The sequence below is a fragment of the Nerophis ophidion genome, linkage group LG19 (assembly GCF_033978795.1).
Source record: "Nerophis ophidion isolate RoL-2023_Sa linkage group LG19, RoL_Noph_v1.0, whole genome shotgun sequence".
In the NCBI taxonomy this organism is placed as follows: domain Eukaryota; kingdom Metazoa; phylum Chordata; class Actinopteri; order Syngnathiformes; family Syngnathidae; genus Nerophis; species Nerophis ophidion.
The window spans coordinates 20,022,614-20,042,689 of record NC_084629.1 but is presented as its reverse complement, the minus strand read 5'-3'; the positions used below and the strand labels follow the sequence as shown (position 1 = coordinate 20,042,689).

Sequence of the window (20,076 nt, the reverse complement as noted above, 5' to 3'; positions counted from 1 at the left end):
TCTTCCTCCAAACAAGCATAGTGGAATTCTGACCAAAAAGGTCAATTTTGGTCTCATCTGTCCTCAAAACTTTCTCCTATGACTCCTCTGGATCATCCAAATAGTCATTGGCAAACTTAAGACGGGCCTTAACATGTGGTGGTTTACCTTCCGTGCCATGCAGGATTTCAAACCATGACGTCTTAGTGTATTACCAACAGTGACCATGGAAACAGTGGTCCCAGCTCTTTTCAGGTCATTGACCAAGTCCTGCCGTGTAGTCCTGGGCTGATTCTTCACCTTTCTTAGCATCATTGAAACCCCACGAGGTGATATCTTGCATGGGGCTCCACTCCGATTGAGATTGACCGTCATGTTTAGCTTCTTCCGTTTTTTAATGATTCCTCCAACAGTGGACCTTTTTTCACCAAGCTGCTTGGCAATCTCTCCAGAGCCCTTTCCATCCTTGTGGAGTTGTAGAGTTTGGTCTCTGGTGTCTTTGGACAGCTCTTTGCTCTTAGCCATGCTGAATGTTTGGGTCTTACTGATTGTATGAGGTGGACAGGTGTCTTTATGCAGCTAACGACGTCACACAGGTGCATCTGATTCAGGATAATACAGTGGAGTGGACGAGGACTTTAAAGGCCGACTAACAGGTCTTTGAGGGTCAGAATTCTAGCTTAGACAGGTGTTCAAATACTTATTTTCAGCTGTATCACACGAATAAATTGTTAAAAATCATAGATTGTGATTTCTGGATTTTTCTTTTTGGGTTATCTCACATAGTGGACATGCAACTACCGTGAAAATTTCAGACCCCTCCATGATTTCTAAGTGGGAGAACTTGCAAATTAGGAGGGTGTTCAAATACTCGTTTTCTTGACTGTATATATATATATATATATATATATATATATATATATATATATATATATATATATACACATACATATATATATATATATATATATATATATATATATATGCCCTAGTGTGTGAATGTGAGTGTAAATGTGGTCTGTCTGTGTTGGCCCTGTGAGGAGGTGGCGACTTGTCCAGGGTGTACACTGCCTTTCGTCCGAATGCAGCTGAGATAGGCTCCAGTGACCCCCAATTTGCAGGCAGCATACTCCTTCCCCTTTGAGCTGTCCTGGATGAACTGAAATTTTTGTTTCCAATCATTCTGGAACTTGCAAGCGTACTTCTTCTTACCCGTCGTCGCCATGCCTCTTCTTCGTTCATCTGCTTCGTCTCCTTCTTGTTGTGTGTACAGTTGTGCACTCTCCAAAAGCCGTACATATTATAACGTGACTGGGCCAGCACGCTGTTTAAATGGGGGAAAAGCGGACGTGACAGGCTGTCCTCACATGGACCTGGAGGGGGCGTGCCTTAAAGACAACAATATTGTTGTCCCTTGGGAGAAATTCGGGAGAATGGTTGCCCCGGGAGATTTTCGGGAGAGGCACTGAAATTCGGGAGGGTTGGCAAGTATGCCGATAAATAACAAAAGTAAATCAAATAAAGAATGGCCTTCCCAATACTTCCCCTCCTGTTTATTTCCTTCACTAAACGGGCAAAAAGGACACTGCTTTAATATTTTCTGATTATGTACACACACCCCCATGGGACCAGCACCACGCACACAGCTCCTGAAAACCCCAATTCTTTCTGCTACAGCAAATGTTACAATATTACTTTATGGCCTCTGTATAGACTGTTAAAAAGATGGCATAGTGTGAAAATTACAACTGGCCTATATGTTAGCATTACACGTTACTATCCTTCCTTGTTACCAACACTAGCATAGCCATGAGAGCTACATGCTAACATTACCTTTTAACATCATGCTTGTTTAGTAAAACCAATATAGCTGTGTGAGCAGCACGCTAATATTACATTTCAGCATCATGCAAGGTTAGCAACATTAGCAGTTATGTGTGTTGAATGCTAACATTAGATCTTAACATCCTTCTAGATTTACAACACTGGCATAGTGATGTGCACTACATGCTAACATTACATCTTACCATCCTCCTAAGTTAGCAACATTAGCATCACTATGTGAGCTACATGCTTGATTGATTGAAACTTGTATAAGTAGATTGCACAGTTCAGTACACATTCCGCACAATTGACCACTAAATGGTAACACCCGAATAGTTTTTTCAACTAGTTTAAGTCGGGGTCCACGTAAATCAATTCATGTTAGCTAACATTACCTTTTAACATCATGCTCGTTTAGTAAAACTAATATTGCCATGTTAGCTACAAGCCATCATTAAATTTGAACATACTCCTAGGTTAGCAACATTAGCATCACTATGTGAGCTACATGCTAACATTACCTTTTAACATCATGCTCATTTAGCAAAACTAATATAGCTACGTTAGCTACATGCCAACATTACATTTTAACATCATGCTAGTTTTGTAAAACATATATATGTGAGCTACACACTATTATTAAATTTTAACACCCTGCATGGTTAGCAACATTAGCACACTTATGTGAGTTACATGCTAACATTAGATCTTAACATCCTAGGTTAACAATGTATTAGCTAGGTGAGCTACATGCTAACATCACATTTTAACATCATGCCTTTGTAGCAAAACGAATATAGCTTTGTAAGCTACATGGCAACATTAAATTTTAATATACTCCTAGGTTAGCAACATGAGCTACATGCCAACATTACATCATGCTAGTTTAGTATGATGCTAGTTTAGTAACATTAAGTAATATATATATATATGAGCTACACACAATCATTACATTTTAACACCCTGCAAGCTAAGCAACATTTGCATCGTTAAGTGAGTTACATGCTAACATTAGATCTTAACATCCTAGGTTAACAGCACTGTCATAGCTATGTGTGCTACATGCCAACATTAAATTCTAACCTCCTCCTAGGTTAGCAACATTAGCATAGCTATGTGAGCTACATGCTAACAATAAATTTTGACACCATGCCATTTTAATAAAAATTAATATAACTACGTGACCTACATGCCAACATTAAATTCTAACATCCTCCTAGGTTAGCAACATTTGCATAGTTACGTGAGTTACATGCTAACATATCTTAACATCCTAGGTTAACAACACTGGCATAGCTATGTGAGCCACATGCTAACATTAGGCCATTTTAGCAAAACTAATATAGCTACATGCCAACATTACATTTTAACAGCCTCCTAGGTTAGCAACATTAGCATAGCTATGTGAGCTACATGCTAACTTTACAGCTTATTAAGAGCACATTGTCTTAGAAATGTTAATTACCTAATTTTCTTTCGTTTAATTTGTGCATGTAAATCTTTTTAGTTTGCCAACATAAAACCTTGGATCAGTGTTTCCCAACCTTTTTTCCACCGGGGACCGGTTTAAAGGCCTACTGAAACCCACTACTACCGACCACGCAGTCTGATAGTTTATACATCTATAATGAATTATCAACATTGCAACACGTGCCAATACGGCCGGTTTAGTTTCCAAAATTACAATTTTAAATTTCCCGCAGTTTCTTTTTGAAAACGTCGCGGAATGATGACGTGTGCGCGTGATGTCACGGACTGTAGAGGACATCACCATTTGCAGTTAAAATTTGTCTCTTTTCATCGCGCAATTAAACAGTATTCTGGACAACAATGCTGCTGAATCTTTTGCAATATGTTCAATTAATAATGGAAAAGTCAAAGTAGAAAGATGGAGTTGGGGAGCTTTAGCCTTTAGCCAAACAAACACACGGTGATTCCGTGTTTAAAATTCCTGGAGGTGAAGCTTTACAATGTATCATGGTTCCCGACCACTTGTCAACCGGCAGGTTTCGGTGAGAAAATTGTGGTAAAAAGTCGCCTCTTACCGGAGATCAGCTGAGCTTGCGCCGTCCATGCAGCTGCCGTCGACTTCCAACAAAGACTGGCCTCAAGACACCCGTGGACACACCCCTCCGACTATCAGGTACTATTTAATCTCAATAAAACACTAGCAACACAATAGAAAGATAAGGGATTTCCCAGAATTATACTAGTAAATGTCTTTAAAAACATCTGAATCAGTCCCAATGTAATTGCCTTTTTTTTTTTTAACTTAACTTTTATTTTTTTATTTTTTTTTATAGTCCTTCGCTATCAACATCATCCATGAATCTTTCCTCCTCACTCAAATTAAGGGTTGGAATTGTCGTTTTCTCGGTCCGAATAGCTCTTGCTGCTAGAGGCTCCCATTATAAACAATGTGAGGACGTGAGGAGCCCTCACCCTTGTGACGTCATCGTCTGCGCCTTCCGGTAAAGGCAAGGCTTTTTTATCAGCACCAAAAGTTCTGAACTTTATCGTCAATGTTCTCTACTAAATCCTTTCAGCAAAAATATGGCAATATCGCGAAATCATCAAGTATGACACATAGAATGGACCTGCTATCCCCGTTTGAATAAGAAAATCTCATTTCAGTAGGCCTTTAACGTATGCATTATTTTCATGGACCGGCTTTCTACGTGTAAATATAGCCTTTGCCCACAATCTGGCACATTAAAATGTTATATGTTCATTGATGTGCATTGTCCAATTACAACTACAATGGAGTTATAATATACATCTATTAACAGGCTTATTGCTGTGTTTAGTGGTACAGGCGAAAGTTAAGTCTGAGAAAATGTGGTAGTTTATTAATGAATTAATGTTCATGTGCAACCCGGTAGCAAATGCATCACGGACAAGCGGTTGGGGACCACTGCCTTATATAGTTTCAAACCTTTTTTTTGGACTTTTTTCTGTCATCAGATTACAAAAATAATAAAATCACTTTTAGGTGAAAAAAACCTTAGTCCACGTTTAAGTTACTTGTCACATTTTAATGCAATGAAGTGTAAACACCATGTCCATGTTAATTCCACACAATGAGGATTAGAGTACACAGTAAAATGTAGTGTAGTGTGAGAGTTTGATGTTTCATCATCAATAAGTACGATTTAGTGGAGGCCAAATTGAGTAACCAGCAGAGGACGCTGTTTAACTCTCAATGAAAACGGTACAAAATTGTTGAAATTAAAATATCCTAAATAAAAGATATCGTCTATCCAAAACGCACAGGTATTTTCCTACAATAATAAATACTGAATTGATACAAACATTTCAGAAGAGAGGATTAGATAGGCGATCTACCTCAGGGCGGGACGTTTGCGTCTGTCTGACACACGCTCTGCTGCACTACGCTAACCTGCGGGTAGGATGATGACGACATCCCCGCGTGCTGATGGAACTGGGCGGCCATGTTGGGGCCCCGCAGGAGCAGGGAGGACGAGGGCGGCGTGACAAAAGGGAACGTGGTGACGGCCGAGATGACCATGTTGTTGTTGGCGGCTGAAAGGAGAGCAAAGATGGATGGAGCGGCGAGTCAGCGCTGATGAGAGGCGCTCTGGTCTTACCGTGTGGAGATCTGTGAGGACCGCTGATGGGGAAAGCCACAGCGCCGCCCTGAGTCTGCACATGAGCACGCCGACGTGAGGACCAGTGTGTCACCTGACAGGAAGTGTCGCTGCTCACCTGCACCTGGTTGAGACAAGCCTGGAGTTTCCTCTTGGCCCTCCACCTGGCCACCCTCAGCCGGGTCTTCTCCCTGCGCTCGCGCACCTTCCGCACACAATCCTCGCCTTTAGTTCCACGCCTCGCCCAGTGCAAAAATGGCCGACTCACCAGGTCGGCCAGCAGAGGCTGAGGCAGCGTCTTCTCCAGCTCTCGCCGCCGGTTGAGGCTTCGCCGCCGCAGCTCGTTCCGCCGCAGCTTGTACTCCTCGTACAGGCTCAGGCCTTCGGTCCACGGGCTGCGCGCCACCTGGCGAGGGGCACCGGGCGCCAAGGCGGCCATAGGCGGCTGTGGTGCGGCATCTGACAGGACGTAGTTTGATGCGTCAGATGTACATAGGGCTGGGCCACAAAACCATATCGCGATAGGTTTCTCTGTTTACATTTTCACACTATTTTAAGCGTTTCTTGAATATTTCCTTTTTTATTTTCCCTTCATTTACATACTACAATTTTGTTGACATTTCCTTTCTGCCTTGATGGCTGTGGGCATTATAATCGGAGGATGGTTACATTTGAAATAAAAACGTCTACATTTAATATTATTTCCTGAAGCTCCTTATTTTTGATAGGTCATAAAGAAATATCAATAATGATCGATACCGAACACCAATATCGTGATACAGCCCAGCCTGGATGAACACTCACAGGAACTGGGTCCGGCTGAGCTGAAGCTTGAGGAGCACTTCCTGTGGCCGGCTTCAAGTCCTTCCCACTGCATCGCTGACATCTGAAGGACAAAGAGTGTCACTTGAGACGACGCCTGCTGAGTCGGAACTCTCACCTCTGACTGGTTGCAGTTCAGTTGATTGTCCAGCAGGAGGCGAGAAATAACTTCATGCTCTTCCTCCGGCTCCTCCTTGATACAAATCACTTGCCCCGCCTCTTCCTCCATCTTCACCGTCATCAGAGTCTGTTAGGGCAAAAGTATTAGGACACTGATTTCGTCCAAGCACACCTTTCTTAGCGTTACCTGTGTCGTGGAGCTGTCAGCCAGCGTCGGACTAGTAGACGATTGCTGCACGGCGGCTTCCTGCGGGGGCGGGACCACGTCCCAGTCGCTCTCTCCGTGAACGCCTTGGTCTGTGGCACAGAGCGTCCCCGCGCACACACCAGTTGTGTTGACGGTGCTGGAAGTGGGCGTGGCCGTCGTCCCTCCCGATCCCCCCGGGGACTCCGCGCTCATGGGGAGCGAGACGGCCAACAAGCTGTCTGTCGGATCAGAGATGGCCGCCGATGTCATGGTATGCTGGCTCACGCTTTGAGGAGAAGTACATTCTGGGAGGACAGGGAGAATGCCATAATGTTGTTAGCCATACTGACATTGATCTTATAGCACAGGCCTGGGCAATTATTTTCACTCGTGGACCACATTGAAAAAAAAATGTGTCTGGGGGTTGGTATATCAATTTCTAAGAACACTCAAACAAAACCTCACAATAATGTCTGATTGAATGCTAAAAACGTTACGACAGACCGCCTTAAAAAACATAATAGAATTGTATTTCTTTCTATGAACGATAAAACACTGAACATTGACAAAATAGTAAAGTCACACTCCCTTTCGATCGACATATTTTACAATCAAGTGAAACGCAACAAAAATGCAAATAACAGTGAAATAGGAACATGAAGGGTACAAAATACACCCACCTACAATCTGATATATCTGATACATCACTAAGCTTTATAACTTTGTTGTGAAAATCTCCTTCCGCGTCTGTGGAAAAATGTTCCCGCCCACACTGCTTGGTGCCTCGTCGGAGCTGCTGTGACATACATGACCATAGTAGCTAATTAGATGACCATAGGAACTAATTATATTACCATACTAACTGGTATATCATCCATCAATGCAAATTCCAACCATTCAAATACTTTGTATAGTTGAAGATTTACGGTTATTAGAAAACATCCCTGTATATCATAATGGCAGCTACACTTTCCATCTTAAAGATATAAAAAAAATATTTGGGAATGTCCAGCGGGCCAGATTAAAAAGCATGTGGTCCCCGCGCCTTAATTTGCACTGGTCTGCTAAAGCAACAATCATCCATACTTTTATCATTTTGTAGTGTTGAATGTCAAGTCAAACTAGATGAGGCAATTCCTGAAGGAATTGCGTGTGGATGCTCCAATGCTGAAGTTGAACTGAAATGCTGACAGAATGTAGCATGAATGTAAGAATAGTTTGAATGTGGAAAAGTTTGAATTTCCAGGAAAACTGGAATTTGGTTTAAAACTTGGGAAAGTGTTAGTTTGAACGTCCAGGATGAGGGGAATATATTAATGTTGGAATGGTTTAAATAGGTTGAAAAATGTGCGAATTGTGGAAGTTTAAAAAAATGGACAATTCATTTTGAATGGGGAGAATGTCCCTGAAAACTGGAAATTCTTGGGAATCCAGAACATTTTTTAAATCCTTGAAGTAGAGCACACAATTTTGAAGAGGCTGAATATTTCAGTTGGAACGATTTGAATTGGATGAAAAATGTGGGAATTGTGGAACTTTTAAAAATGTCCCATTCATTTCAATGATAATTTGGGAATTTCGGGAAAAGCGGGATATTTTTTTAAATGCTAAAAGACTTGAATGTTCTTAATGATGGTTGGTGTTGGAATTTTTAAAATCGGTCGAGCAATGTTGAAGTAATATTTTTAATTGAAAAATGGTATTAAGAAATTCCACTAATTTCAGGGAAACGTGAATTTTTTCCAGTTCAAAAAACAACTTTGTTTTTTGTCCTGATTAAGAGGAATGATTTGACGGCGGAACGTTTGAAGTGGGTTAACAAATGTGGAAGGAGTAGTTGCCAGAAAAATTAGGTTAAAAAAAAAGGGAATTCTAGGAATTCCTGAAATTTTTTTTAACTTCAAAAAAATAATAATTTTCATTTCCAATATGAGTGGAATATGTTGAAGGTGGAATGGTTTGAATCGGTTGGAAAATGTGGAAATGGTGGACGTTTGAAAAATGGCCAATTCATTTTGAATGGGAAAAATGTCCAGGAAAACCTGGAATTCTGGGAATTTTGGGAATTTATCAATTATTAATCCTGCGATTCCTGAATAAGATGAACGGTTTGAAGTTGGAACAGTTTGAATCGGATGAAAAATATGGAAGGTAGAGCGCGCCAAAATCTGGAGAAGAATAATTTAAAATATGTGTGAATGCTTTGGAGCATTCACACAATTATTCTAACAGAACGAAGATAGATAGAAGAAATACTAACCTATTTATCATTAACTGCCTTTAAGATTAAGTGGAGAGGTAATTGTTTAGTGTGGGGCAAACCAGAACAAACTATTAGGTTTAGCTCATGATGCAGTAAATTGAATGATGTGGACATGTTTGTTACTGGATACATTTCATTACGCTTCGACTTAAAGATGTGTAAAGTATGTGTAAATAATATTACAAATGTCCCAATACAACTTCTTCACTTGATATATCAATATTGGAGCCTTGAATATATTTGATACCAATATTGATCTGATACGATATCAGCAGAAATCGAACATATTATTATCATAGGTTTGATCAGGTGAAATGAGTCAAACAGAACAATGGTAGGTATCACAAAACACTTGGGTATTTAATATTAACAATCTAAAAAGGACTTATAACACCTTTAGGTTGAAGTTAAGTGGTATTTTTTCTTTTTGTTTTGACGAACCTCATGGCCACAATAAACAATTACCGTGGGTTGAGCTCTTGATGCAGTATATCTAATGATGCGGACACGTTTGTTCCTTAATACTTTCTACAACACTTCTGCCTTAGAGATTAATATTACAAATGTCCCAATACAACTTCTTCACTTGATGAAGAAGGTGGGTATAACTAAACACTCGGTATTTACCATTAACAAGCTAAAATGGACTTATAGTGCCTTTAAGTTGAAGTGGAGAGGTATTTAAAATAATGTTCGGGCAAACCTAGTGGCCACAACAAACAATTATGTTGAGCTCTTGATGCAGTGTATTGAATGATGCGGACACGTTTGTTACTGGATACATTTTATTACACTTCTGCCTTGGAGACTTTGTATGTGTAAGTAACTTTACAAATGCCCCAATACAACTTTTCCACTTGATATATTGATTTTACTTGTAGAGGTCGGGGACATGATGAATTTTTAGAAAATCAATGTATTTAATGTAAATAAAGTAACGCAGACCGAGTCATCCCACCAGCACCTTTATTGTAGGGCACTTATGTTACAGTTTTGCACACATTCACATTAATTTAATAAATGTGATAGGAATTAGATCAACAGCTTATTACAAATGCACTGTTTTTAAAAGTTGCACGTGATCATTTTTAAATAAATACTTATCGAATCGCGAGGTGCCCAAATATCTCCACCTCGGATTGGGGCATTGAAAATAACCTTCGATCTGTTACAACACCAGCAGGAATCGTACATATTTTATCATTTTGTGTCGTGGAAAAGGTTTGCTCGGGTGAAGGTAGCCAGACAGAACAATGGTAGGCATGAGAAACACTAAGGTAATTAATATTCCATCCAAATGGGCTCATGAAGTCTTTAAGTTGAAGCGGGGTGGTAAAACTTTTTTTTTGGGGGGGCGACGCCGAGTGGCCACAATAATTTGTGAAGTTAATCTAATGATGCAGCAAGTTGAATGATGCGGACACGTTGGTTACTGTATACTTTCTCATACACCTCTGCCATAGAGACTTTGTATGTCTAAGTAATATTAGAAGCGTGCCAATACGACTTTTTCACTTCCGATATGATACCGATAATGGAGCCGTGTATATTGCCTGATACGATATCAGCGGGAATCATACATACTTTTATTATTTTGAAGTGTGAAATGTGAGCAAAGGATTGATCACATGAAATGAGTCAAATAGAGAACAATTGTAGGTATGAGAAACACCTATTTACTATTAACCGGCTGAAATGGACTTATGCTGTCTTTAAATTAAAGTGGAGTGGTAATTCCTTGTTTTGTGACACCTGGTGGCCACAATGATTCATGAAAATAAGCTCATGGTGAAGTTAGTTGAATGATCCGGACACGTCTGTTACTTGATACATGATGCGGACACACTTGATACTTTTTAATACGCTTCTGCCTTGGAGACTTTGAATGTGTAAGTAAAATTAAAAGTGTTGTAATACAACTTTTTCAATTGATATCCCAATATATTGTCTTTAAATCAAAGTGGAGCGGTAATTGTTGTTTTTCTTCTGGTGACCACTAAGTCATGAAATTGGGGTCATGATGAAGTACGTGGAATGATGCGGACACATTCTTTCCTGGATACTTTCTAATATGCTTCTGCTTTGGAGACTTTGTATGTATAAGTATAATTATTTGATACTTGTTTATATTGACAAATGTGCTGTATTACACTGCAATATTGTTCAATTAAGTACTAAGTATAGGCTCCAGCACCCCCCGCAACCCCGTAAGGGACAAGCGGTAGAAAATGGATGGATTAAGAGATGTCTAGCTTGTGTGCTAAGCTGTTGTGTAGCTGCTAGCTCCTGGTAGCCCACTGTGTTTACCGTTTAGGACCATCTGGATGAATTTCATGTTCTTCTTACTTAAAGACCTACTGAAATGAGATTTTCTTATTCAAACGGGGATAGCTGGTCCATTCTATGTGTCATACTTGATCATTTCACGATATTGCCATATTTTTGCTGAAAGGATTTAGTAGAGAACATCGACGATAAAGTTTGCAACTTTTGGTCGCTAATAAAAGAGCCTTGCCTTTACCGGAAGATGTGCGCGTGACGTCACTGGTTGTAGGGCTCCTAACATCCTATCATTGTTTACCATGTGAGCCTCCAGCAGCAAGAGCTATTCGGACCGAGAAAGTGACAATTTCCCCATTAATTTGAGCGAGGATGAAAGATTTGTGGATGAGGAAATGTAAGTCACGGACTAGAAAAAGTTTTTTTTTAAAAAGGTGATAGCATTGGGAGCAATTCAGATGTTTTTAGACACATTTACTAGGATAATTCTGGGAAATCCCTTATCTTTCTATTGTGTTGCTAGTGTTTTAGTGAGTTAAATAGTACCTGATAGTCGGAGGGGTGTATCCACGGGTGTCTTGACGCCAGTTACTGAGGGAATTAGTCACGGCAGCTCCAGCACAACAGAAGCTCCGCTGATTTCCGGCAAGGGGCGACTTATTTCCACAATTTTCTCACCGAAAACTGCCGGTCGACATGTAGTCGTGAGCCACGTTCGCTTGACCGCTCTGATCCATAGTAAAGCTTCACCTCCGGGAATTTTAAACAAGGAAACACCGTGTGTTTGTGTGGCTAAAGACTAAAGCTTCCCACCTCCATCTTTCTACTTTGACTTCTCCATTATTAATTGAACAAATTGCAAAAGATTCAGCAACACAGATGTCAATAATACTGTGTAATTGCGCGATGAAAAGAGACGACTTTTAGCCGCAAGTGGCGCTGCGTTAATATGTCCCTTCCAACCCAAGACGTCACGCGCACGCGTCATCATACGCGTCGTCATACGCGTCGTCATTCCGCGCCGTTTTCAACAAGAAACTCTGCGGGAAATTTTAAATTGTAATTTAGTAAACTAAACCAGCCGTATTGGTATGTGTTGCAATGTTAATATTTCATCATTGATATATAAACTATCAGAATGCGTGGTCGGTAGTAGTGGGTTTCAGTAGGCCTTTAATTGTACCCTGTGGTTGGTGTCCCGATGCAAGTGGACCAAAACAGTCGTTACCTCGGATGCTGCTCGCTGCGAGATCAACAGTCAAGGTCTGAGAAGAGCATGTTGGTGAAGCTCCGGTAGAAAAGACACCAGCGCCTCCTCCCTGCCCCGGAGAGAGTTTGGACGGAAGGTTGCGAACCAGAGCTGAGCTGCCAGAGACCCTGTGTTGCAGCTCCTCCTCCACCCCCTGCCGGTAGTACTTGAGCTTGAGCTCGGTATAGCGCAGCTTGGCGCGGATGTTGTCGTTCTCCTTCTCTTTCAGGGCCTTCTCCCGCTGCAGCGCCGCGACGTCCTGCCTCGTGTGCGCCAGCTGCGCCTTCAGCTCCTCGAACTTCACGCCCACCACTTTGAGCATCTCTGCCAGCACCGTCTCCACGGCGACGTTGACGGCCCGCTCCACCACCGCGCCCATCTGACCCCGGATGAGTGAGACGGCAATGCCAATGTCCATCGCACCTCTTTAGGATTTGACCTGGAGGCACAAAAATGGTAAACTCACTTTTCTGTTCAATTTACACAACAAAAAAAGATCATCGTATTCATTTCTGAGGTATACTAGTTAAACAATGTTTGTTATTATTATCAGCATAATTTGGTTACCTTAGCTTCATAAGGGCCAAAGTGGGTGTACATATTGTAGTTAACATATAGCAGTGGTTCTCAAATGGGGGTACGTGTACCCCTGGGGGTACTTGAAGGTATGCCAAGGGGTACGTGAGGTTTTTTTTAATATTCTAAAAATAGCAACAATTCAAAAATCCTTTATAAATATATTTATTCAATAATACTTCAACAAAATATGACTGTAAGTTCATAAACTGTGGGGAAAAAAATACAACAATTCAGTGGTGACAGCTAAATATTTTGTGGACATGTTCCATAAATATTGGTGTTAAAGATTTATTTTTTTGTGAAGAAATGTTTAGAATTAAGTTCATGAATCCAGACTGATCTCTATTACAATTCCCAAAGAGGGCACTTTAAGTTGATGATTACTTCTATGTGTAGAAATCTGTATTTATAATTGAATCACTTGTTTATTTTTCAACAAGTTTTTAGTCACTTTTATATCTTTTTTTCCAAATAGTTCCAGAAAACCACTACAAATGAGCAATATTTTGTACTGTTATTCAATTTAATACATCAGAAACTGATGACATAGTGCTGTATTTTACTTCTTTATCTCTTTTTTTCAACCAAAAATGTTTTTGCTCTGACTAGGGGGTACTTGAATTAAAAAAAATGTTCACAGGGGTACATCACTGAAAAAAGGTTGAGAACCACTGACATATAGGACCATTAAAACCCAGATTAGTACATTTATCGCAAAGCCACAAACAGGATATATACGTTCCAAAATAAAACGACAGAGCCTGTGCAAAACATTCTTATAACTTTACGCTTTTAGTTTACAACGACTTGCAATCATACATATGATTAGTATAAACAATAGGCAACGTGAAAGGTTTTAGATCAAAATAGACATGAGAGAAAGCCTGAAGAAACCTTTTGTTTTGAAATCCGGAAGTTCGGGTTTTGGTTACATTGACAACACTTACGTAAAGCGAACCTATTGTCTTTCTGTGTAACAGCAATTTGTCAACGATGACATACGCGCAGTGACGTTTTATTTGGTATTAATTCTAGCCTGGTGACTGAGAAAAAATATCTATTTAACATGACACCGTGTGTGCATACGTCGATAACAATTACCGTACTCTTTAGAGCAGCTGCGCACACCGATTTTCCTCGTTAAGGCCAAGCGAACACGAAGGACGTTTGATGCAAACGTAAACAAACAGTTATATGATATTATCCTCACACGTACTTGGGAAGAAAATGTCGGACATTCTGTGGCAACCCTCGCTTGTTGAGCCCGACTGCACGTTTAAAATGTATTCGATAGTGAAATTACACGTTAGGAAAAAGAAAGTTGCGATAACATCACCTTCAAGCAATCGTGACGGATTATTCCCAGGGGTCAAAAGTTGTTTTTTTGAGGCAAATCCAAACAATTCTTCGTTTTCTCTACAGTAGTGTGTATTCGGGAGATTTCCGGTCTTTCTTCTTTGTTGGGAAACAAGTGGTTGCCAATGCGTACGAGTCCAGCACGCCATCGCGTGGGGAAAGGGTGCATCACAACAAATCCATAACACGCCTACTGAAATGAGATGTTCTTATTTAAACGGGGATAGCAGGTCCATTCTGTCTCATTCTTGATCATTTCGCCATATTGCCATATTTTTGCTGAAAGGATTTTGTAGAGAACATCGACGGTAAAGTTCGCAGCTTTTGGTCGATAATAAAAAAGCTTGCCTTTACCGGAAGTAGCAGACGATGTGCGCGTGACGTCAGGGGTTGTAGGGCTCCTCACATCCTCACATTGTTTACAATCAAAGCCAGCAGCAGCTAGAGCTATTCGGACCGGGAAAGCGACGATTTCCCCATTAATTTGAGTGAGGATGAAAGATTCGTGGATGAGGAAATTTAGAGTGAAGGACTAGAAAAAAAATGAAAAAAAAGGCGATTGCAGTGGGAGCGATTCAGATGTTATTAGACACGTTTACTAGGATAATTCTGGAAAATCCCTTATCAGCTAGTGTTTTAGTGAGAGTAAATAGTACCTGAAAGTCAGAGGGGTGTGGCCACGGGTGTGTTGACGCCAGAGTCTCTAAGGGAAGCCACGGCAGCTGCAGCAGGACGGAAGCTCCGCTGATGTCACCGGTAAGAGGCGACTTATTACCACAATTTTCTCACCGAAAACTGCCGGTTGACATGTAGTCGGGATCCATGTTCGCTTGACCACTCTGATCCATAGTAAAGCTTTATCTTCGGGAATTTTTAAAAAGGAAACACCGGCTGTGTTTTTGTGGCTAAAGGCTTAAAGCTTCCCACCATCTTTCTACTTTGACTTCTCCATTATTAATTGAACAAATTGCAAACGATTCAGCAACACAGATGTCCAGAATACTGTGTAATTATGCCATTAAAGCAGACAACTTATTTTTTGGATCAGGCTGGAAAATAATGTCGGCTACAACCGGTGACATCAAACGCGCGCGTCATCATACCGCGACGTTTTCAACACGACACTTAGCGGGAAATTTAAAATTTAAATTTAGTAAACTAAAAAGGCTGTATTGGCATGTGTTACAATGTTAAGATTTCATCATTGATATATAAACTATCAGACTGCATGGTCGGTAGTAGTGGGTTTCAGTAGGCCTTTAAAATGAGGCTTTTCGGTTAATTGGTGTTTTTATTTAGAAAGTTTTTTTGGGGAACTTTATTTGTTTGCATTTTGTGAACTGATTTTTCTACATCAATGTATGCTCACGATTCCATTCAAAAAAATGTGTGAGAAGAAAATACATTTCTTATAAAAAACATTTTGGAAATAATAAACGTCACAATCAAAGAAAATATAGCAATTTCTTAAAACTTCTTCCCGCAGCGCCACTTTTGCTTACCTTACAGCAGTGGTTTTTAACCTGGGTTCGATCGAACCCTAGGGGTTCGGCGGAGTCTCCGTCACGGAGGTAAAGACACATCTGACTTATCGTGTAAATAAAAACTTCTCCCTATCGGCGTATTATGGATACCCCCAAACAATGTTCCCTCTAATTTTCCATCTTATTTGCAGGTTGTTTTATTGATCGATTGAAACTTTTACAAGCAGATTGCAAAGTAAGAGAATACATTATATGAAACAGTACAGTTTACCTGCAATGAGGGGGCAACTTGTCCAGGGTGTACCCCGCCTTTCGCCAAATTGTAGCTGAGATAGGCACCAGCGCCCCCTGCAACCCCAAAGGGAATAAGCGGTAGCAAATGGATGGATGGATGTACTACAGTTTACACAATATTCCGTACGATTGACCACTAAATGGTAATACCCGAATACGTTTTTGAACTTGTTTAAAGGCCTACTGAAATGAGATTTTCTTATTCAAACGGGGATAGCAGGTCCATTCTATGTGTCATACTTGATCATTTCGTAATATTGCTATATTTTTGCTGAAAGGATTTAGTAGAGAACATCGACGATAAAGTTCGCAACTTTTGGTCGCTAATAAAATGCCTTGCCTGTACCGGAAGTAGCAGATGATGTGCGCGTGACGTCACTGGTGTGAGGGCTCCTCACATCCTCACATTGTTTATAATGTGAACTAACCAGCAGTAAGAGCAATTCGGACCGAGAAAGCAACGATTTCCCCATTAATTTGAGTGAGGATGAAAGATTCGTAGATGAGGAAAGTTAGACTGGAGCAATAAAAAAAAAAAAAGAAAAGAAAAAGTGACGTCTCCAGGCGGCGGCAGTGGGAGAGTTTCAGATGTAATTAGACACATTTACTAGGATAATTCTGGAAAATCCATTATATGCTTATTGTGTTAATAGTATTTTAGTGAGATTGTAAAGTCATACCTGAAAGTTGGATGGCTGCGGTGAACGCCAGTGTCTCTGAGAGAAGCCGAGGAGCCAAGATCACAGCTGCCTTTTTGAGCTGCAGGATGAGGCCGCGTAATCCACTGAAGTCTCTGGTAAGAGTCAACTTAATATCACAATTTTCCCATCCAAAACCTTGCTGGTTGAAGTAGAGAAACATATTCGCTTGACCGCTCTGTGTTAAAGCTTCACAACAAACAAAGAAACACCGGCTGTGTTTCGGTGCTAAAGGCAGCTGCAATCCACCAACAGCACTCTTATTTGGTTAGGGTTTCCATTATTAATTGAACAAATTGCAAAAGATTCAGCAACATAGATGTCCAAAATACTGTGTAATTATGCGATGAAAAGAGACGACTTTTAGCCGTAAGTGGTGCTGAGCTAATATGTCCCCTCCAACCAATAACGTCACAAACACGCGTCATCATTCCGCGACGTTTTCAACAGGAAACTCCGCGGGAAATTTAAAATTGCAATTTAGTAAACTAAACCGGCCGTATTGGCACGTGTTGCAATGTTAATATTTCATCATTGATATATAAACTATTGGACTGCGTGGTCGGTAGTAGTGGGTTTCAGTAGGACTTTAAGTCGGGGTCCACGTTAATCAATTCATGGTAATGTGTGTAAGGAGTGTAATTTGTTGTGAGTTCATCCACTGTGTTGGTTTTGTTCTTTGAACAAAAAATAGCCACGGTTCATTTTGTGCACCAGTAAAAAACATGACTTTTTCTTTAATTTGAAAAAAAAAACCATTCTATTTTTTACTAAAGAAGGGTTCGGTGAATGCGCATATAAAACTAGTGGGGTTCGGTACCTCCAACAAGGTTAAGAACCACTGCCTTACAGGGAGGAGGTGAAACATCTGGTTGACTGGTGCAGAAACAACAACCTGGTCGACCGTCGACAAGACAAAGGAAAACATTGTCGACAAGACCAAGGAGATCATCGTCGACTTCAGGAGGCAGCAGTCAAGCCATGCTCCACTCTTTTTTTCAACGCCACAGCAGTGGAGATTGTAAGCAGCACCAAGTTCCTGGGGGTGCAGATAACTGACGATATGACCTGGTCACTACACAGTGACCTGGTCCCTCTTGTAAAAAGAGCTCCACACCGCATGAAATTTTTGCGTCGGATGAAAAGAGCACAGCTCCCTCCCTTCGTTCTCACCACATCCTACTTAGGCAAGTACTATAGAGAGCTTACTGACCAACTGCATTTCTGTCTGGACTGGAGCCTGTAGTGCCTCAGACTGGAAGTCTCTGCAGAAATTGGAGAGTACGGCGGGAAAGATCAGGACTCCTTTTCCTCCTATCCAGGAGATTGCAAAAAGCCGCTGCCTGACCAGGGCTCAGAAAATCAGCAGAGACTCCTCTCAACCCCACCAAGGACTGTTTTCACTGCTGGACTCTAGAAAGAGGTTCCGCAGCCTGCGTAGCAGAACCTCCAGGTTCTTTAACAGCTTCTTCCCTCAGGCCACAAGACTCTTGAACACATCATCCCCTCAATTCAACCCCCAAAATGGATTAACTCGCTAGAATATAAAGACAATTTAACATACATCCATAAACGTGAATGCATATGCAAAAGTGCAATATATTTATCTGTACAGTAATCAATTTATTTATATCTGCAACCTATTGCTCTTCTATCTTGCACTACCATGAACTAATGCAACGTAATTTCGTTCTTATCTGTACTGTAAAGTTAAAATTTGAATGTCAATAAAAAGGAAGTCTAAAGTCAAAAGTGGGCCACTCGGCTCACACAAAATGCTTTTTTTTTTTTTTTTTTTAGCATTTTGTTAATAAAAATATGCTGACAATTTCCTTTTTAAAAACGTGTGAGCAACATTCGTGTGTTCAACTTTTTTTTGGTCAAAATTCAGTGTTTTAAAATTGACTGTGTAAAAATGTACCCAAGTTTCACTTCCGGCAGTTATTTTTTTAAGTTGTAATTAGTTATCCAATCACAGTTGCATTTGGGTGAGGGGCGGGGATAAATCAGCAAGGGGTCCAATCAGAACCACTGTCTTTGCAAGGCAAGGTGTTTGGACTCTGTACTGGGCAAACACGACTCTATTGGAGGAACATAACAATACAAGGTAGTAATTATAACCGCAGCAAAGTTCCCCAATGTTGGTAATAACCCTTTGAATTAAATTGATCTAAAAACAGAGATGTATAACTGCACTTTGATAAACTCAGGGACGGGCCGTGCCTGATCGCTAGCTTAAATGCTAACATGACAAAGTCAACGTGTTTTCACACTAAGAAACAACATACCCCGATTTAGACTTATACAAAACATTACTGTCTGAGCAAATAAGATATTCGATTGTGTACATCGATTTTACTTGCTGTGCTCAATTATAATAATTGATATCTCAGAAGATGGTGCGTTCGAGGACCGCTGACAGAGTAGGACACAGCGGCTTGCCAGAAATACTAATAGATTTTCTTTGTCACGCACTTTTCATTTAAATACACGTTTAAGTGCAAGAGTACAACCCAACATGTTAAACAATACAAACTTAGCGATTAATACAGATCAAATACTATGACCAAAACACTATCAATGAAGCAAGAAACACAAGACATACAAAGTAATGGTTTTCCCATGCGTCTATATATCTCAGTTATGTGCAAAATATATATATTACTTGTTCAAAAGTGAAGCACATTCAATAATACCACAATAATAAAGAAAACTAATGATTTTGGTCACAATAACCACAATTTGAATTTCTCAACAGTGGGTTTGCCAAAACTAATATTTTAAAATTACTCATACTGTACTGAATTGCTCTTACTGTTGAAGACAGTAGGGCGGGAGCAAGACTGCTTACTCGACCACTACTTTTGTTGAACACCATGAACGAGCTTGTTCATGGGGGCGGTATAGCTCGGTTGGTAGAGTGACCGTGCCAGCAACTTAAGGGTTGCAGGTTCGATCCCCGCTTCCGCCATCCTAGTCACTGCCGTTGTTCCTTGGGCAAGCCACTTTACCCACCTGCTCCCAGTGCCACCCACACTGGTTTAAATGTAAAAAAAAATAGATAATGGGTTTCACTATGTGAAGCGCTTTGAGTCACTAAAGAAAAAGCGCTATATAAATATAATTCACTTCACTTGTCCGCCAATTTAATAGGCAAGATATAGGTAATGGATGTCCTCGGCACACTGTTCAGTTAATTGCACAACTTGACAACCCAAAAGCCCAGATTTATATTTTTTATGCACAGACAGAAATATGTATATATGTATGTATATTTGGATACCTATATATATGTACATGTATGTATCTATATATGTATATCTATCCATCCAT

General features: G+C 40.4%; 1 protein-coding gene across 2 annotated transcripts; it reads right to left on the bottom strand.

The window, feature by feature from the left end:
• Nucleotides 1-4,817: 4,817 nt before the first annotated feature.
• On the bottom strand, nucleotides 4,818-14,402 carry LOC133538143 (uncharacterized). Of its 2 annotated transcripts, XM_061879487.1 has the most exons (9): nucleotides 14,248-14,402; nucleotides 12,312-12,771; nucleotides 6,541-6,845; nucleotides 6,352-6,480; nucleotides 6,216-6,297; nucleotides 5,680-5,870; nucleotides 5,530-5,616; nucleotides 5,412-5,466; nucleotides 4,818-5,346 (listed from the first exon to the last, which is right to left on the bottom strand). In XM_061879487.1, exons 2-9 carry the CDS (start codon nucleotides 12,748-12,750, stop codon nucleotides 5,150-5,152), a joined length of 1,485 nt encoding a protein of 494 aa, XP_061735471.1. In that variant the 5' UTR covers nucleotides 12,751-12,771; nucleotides 14,248-14,402; the 3' UTR covers nucleotides 4,818-5,149. The 2 variants fall into 2 exon arrangements, with proteins under 2 accessions (XP_061735471.1, XP_061735470.1); XM_061879486.1 differs by having other exon boundaries at nucleotides 5,412-5,616.
• Nucleotides 14,403-20,076: the final 5,674 nt, after the last annotated feature.

Bases quoted from the DNA above. Each gene is read 5' to 3' on its own strand.
- LOC133538143 (XM_061879486.1), bottom strand. From the start codon at position 12,750: ATGGACATTGGCATTGCCGTCTCACTCATCCGGGGTCAGATGGGCGCG. The intron at 5,617-5,679 runs GTGAGTCGGCCA...TGTGTGCGGAAG, and splicing joins AGCCTCTGCTGGCCGACCTG to GTGCGCGAGCGCAGGGAGAA. The intron at 5,347-5,411 runs GTAAGACCAGAG...CTCTCCTTTCAG, and splicing joins TCCTCACAGATCTCCACACG to CCGCCAACAACAACATGGTC.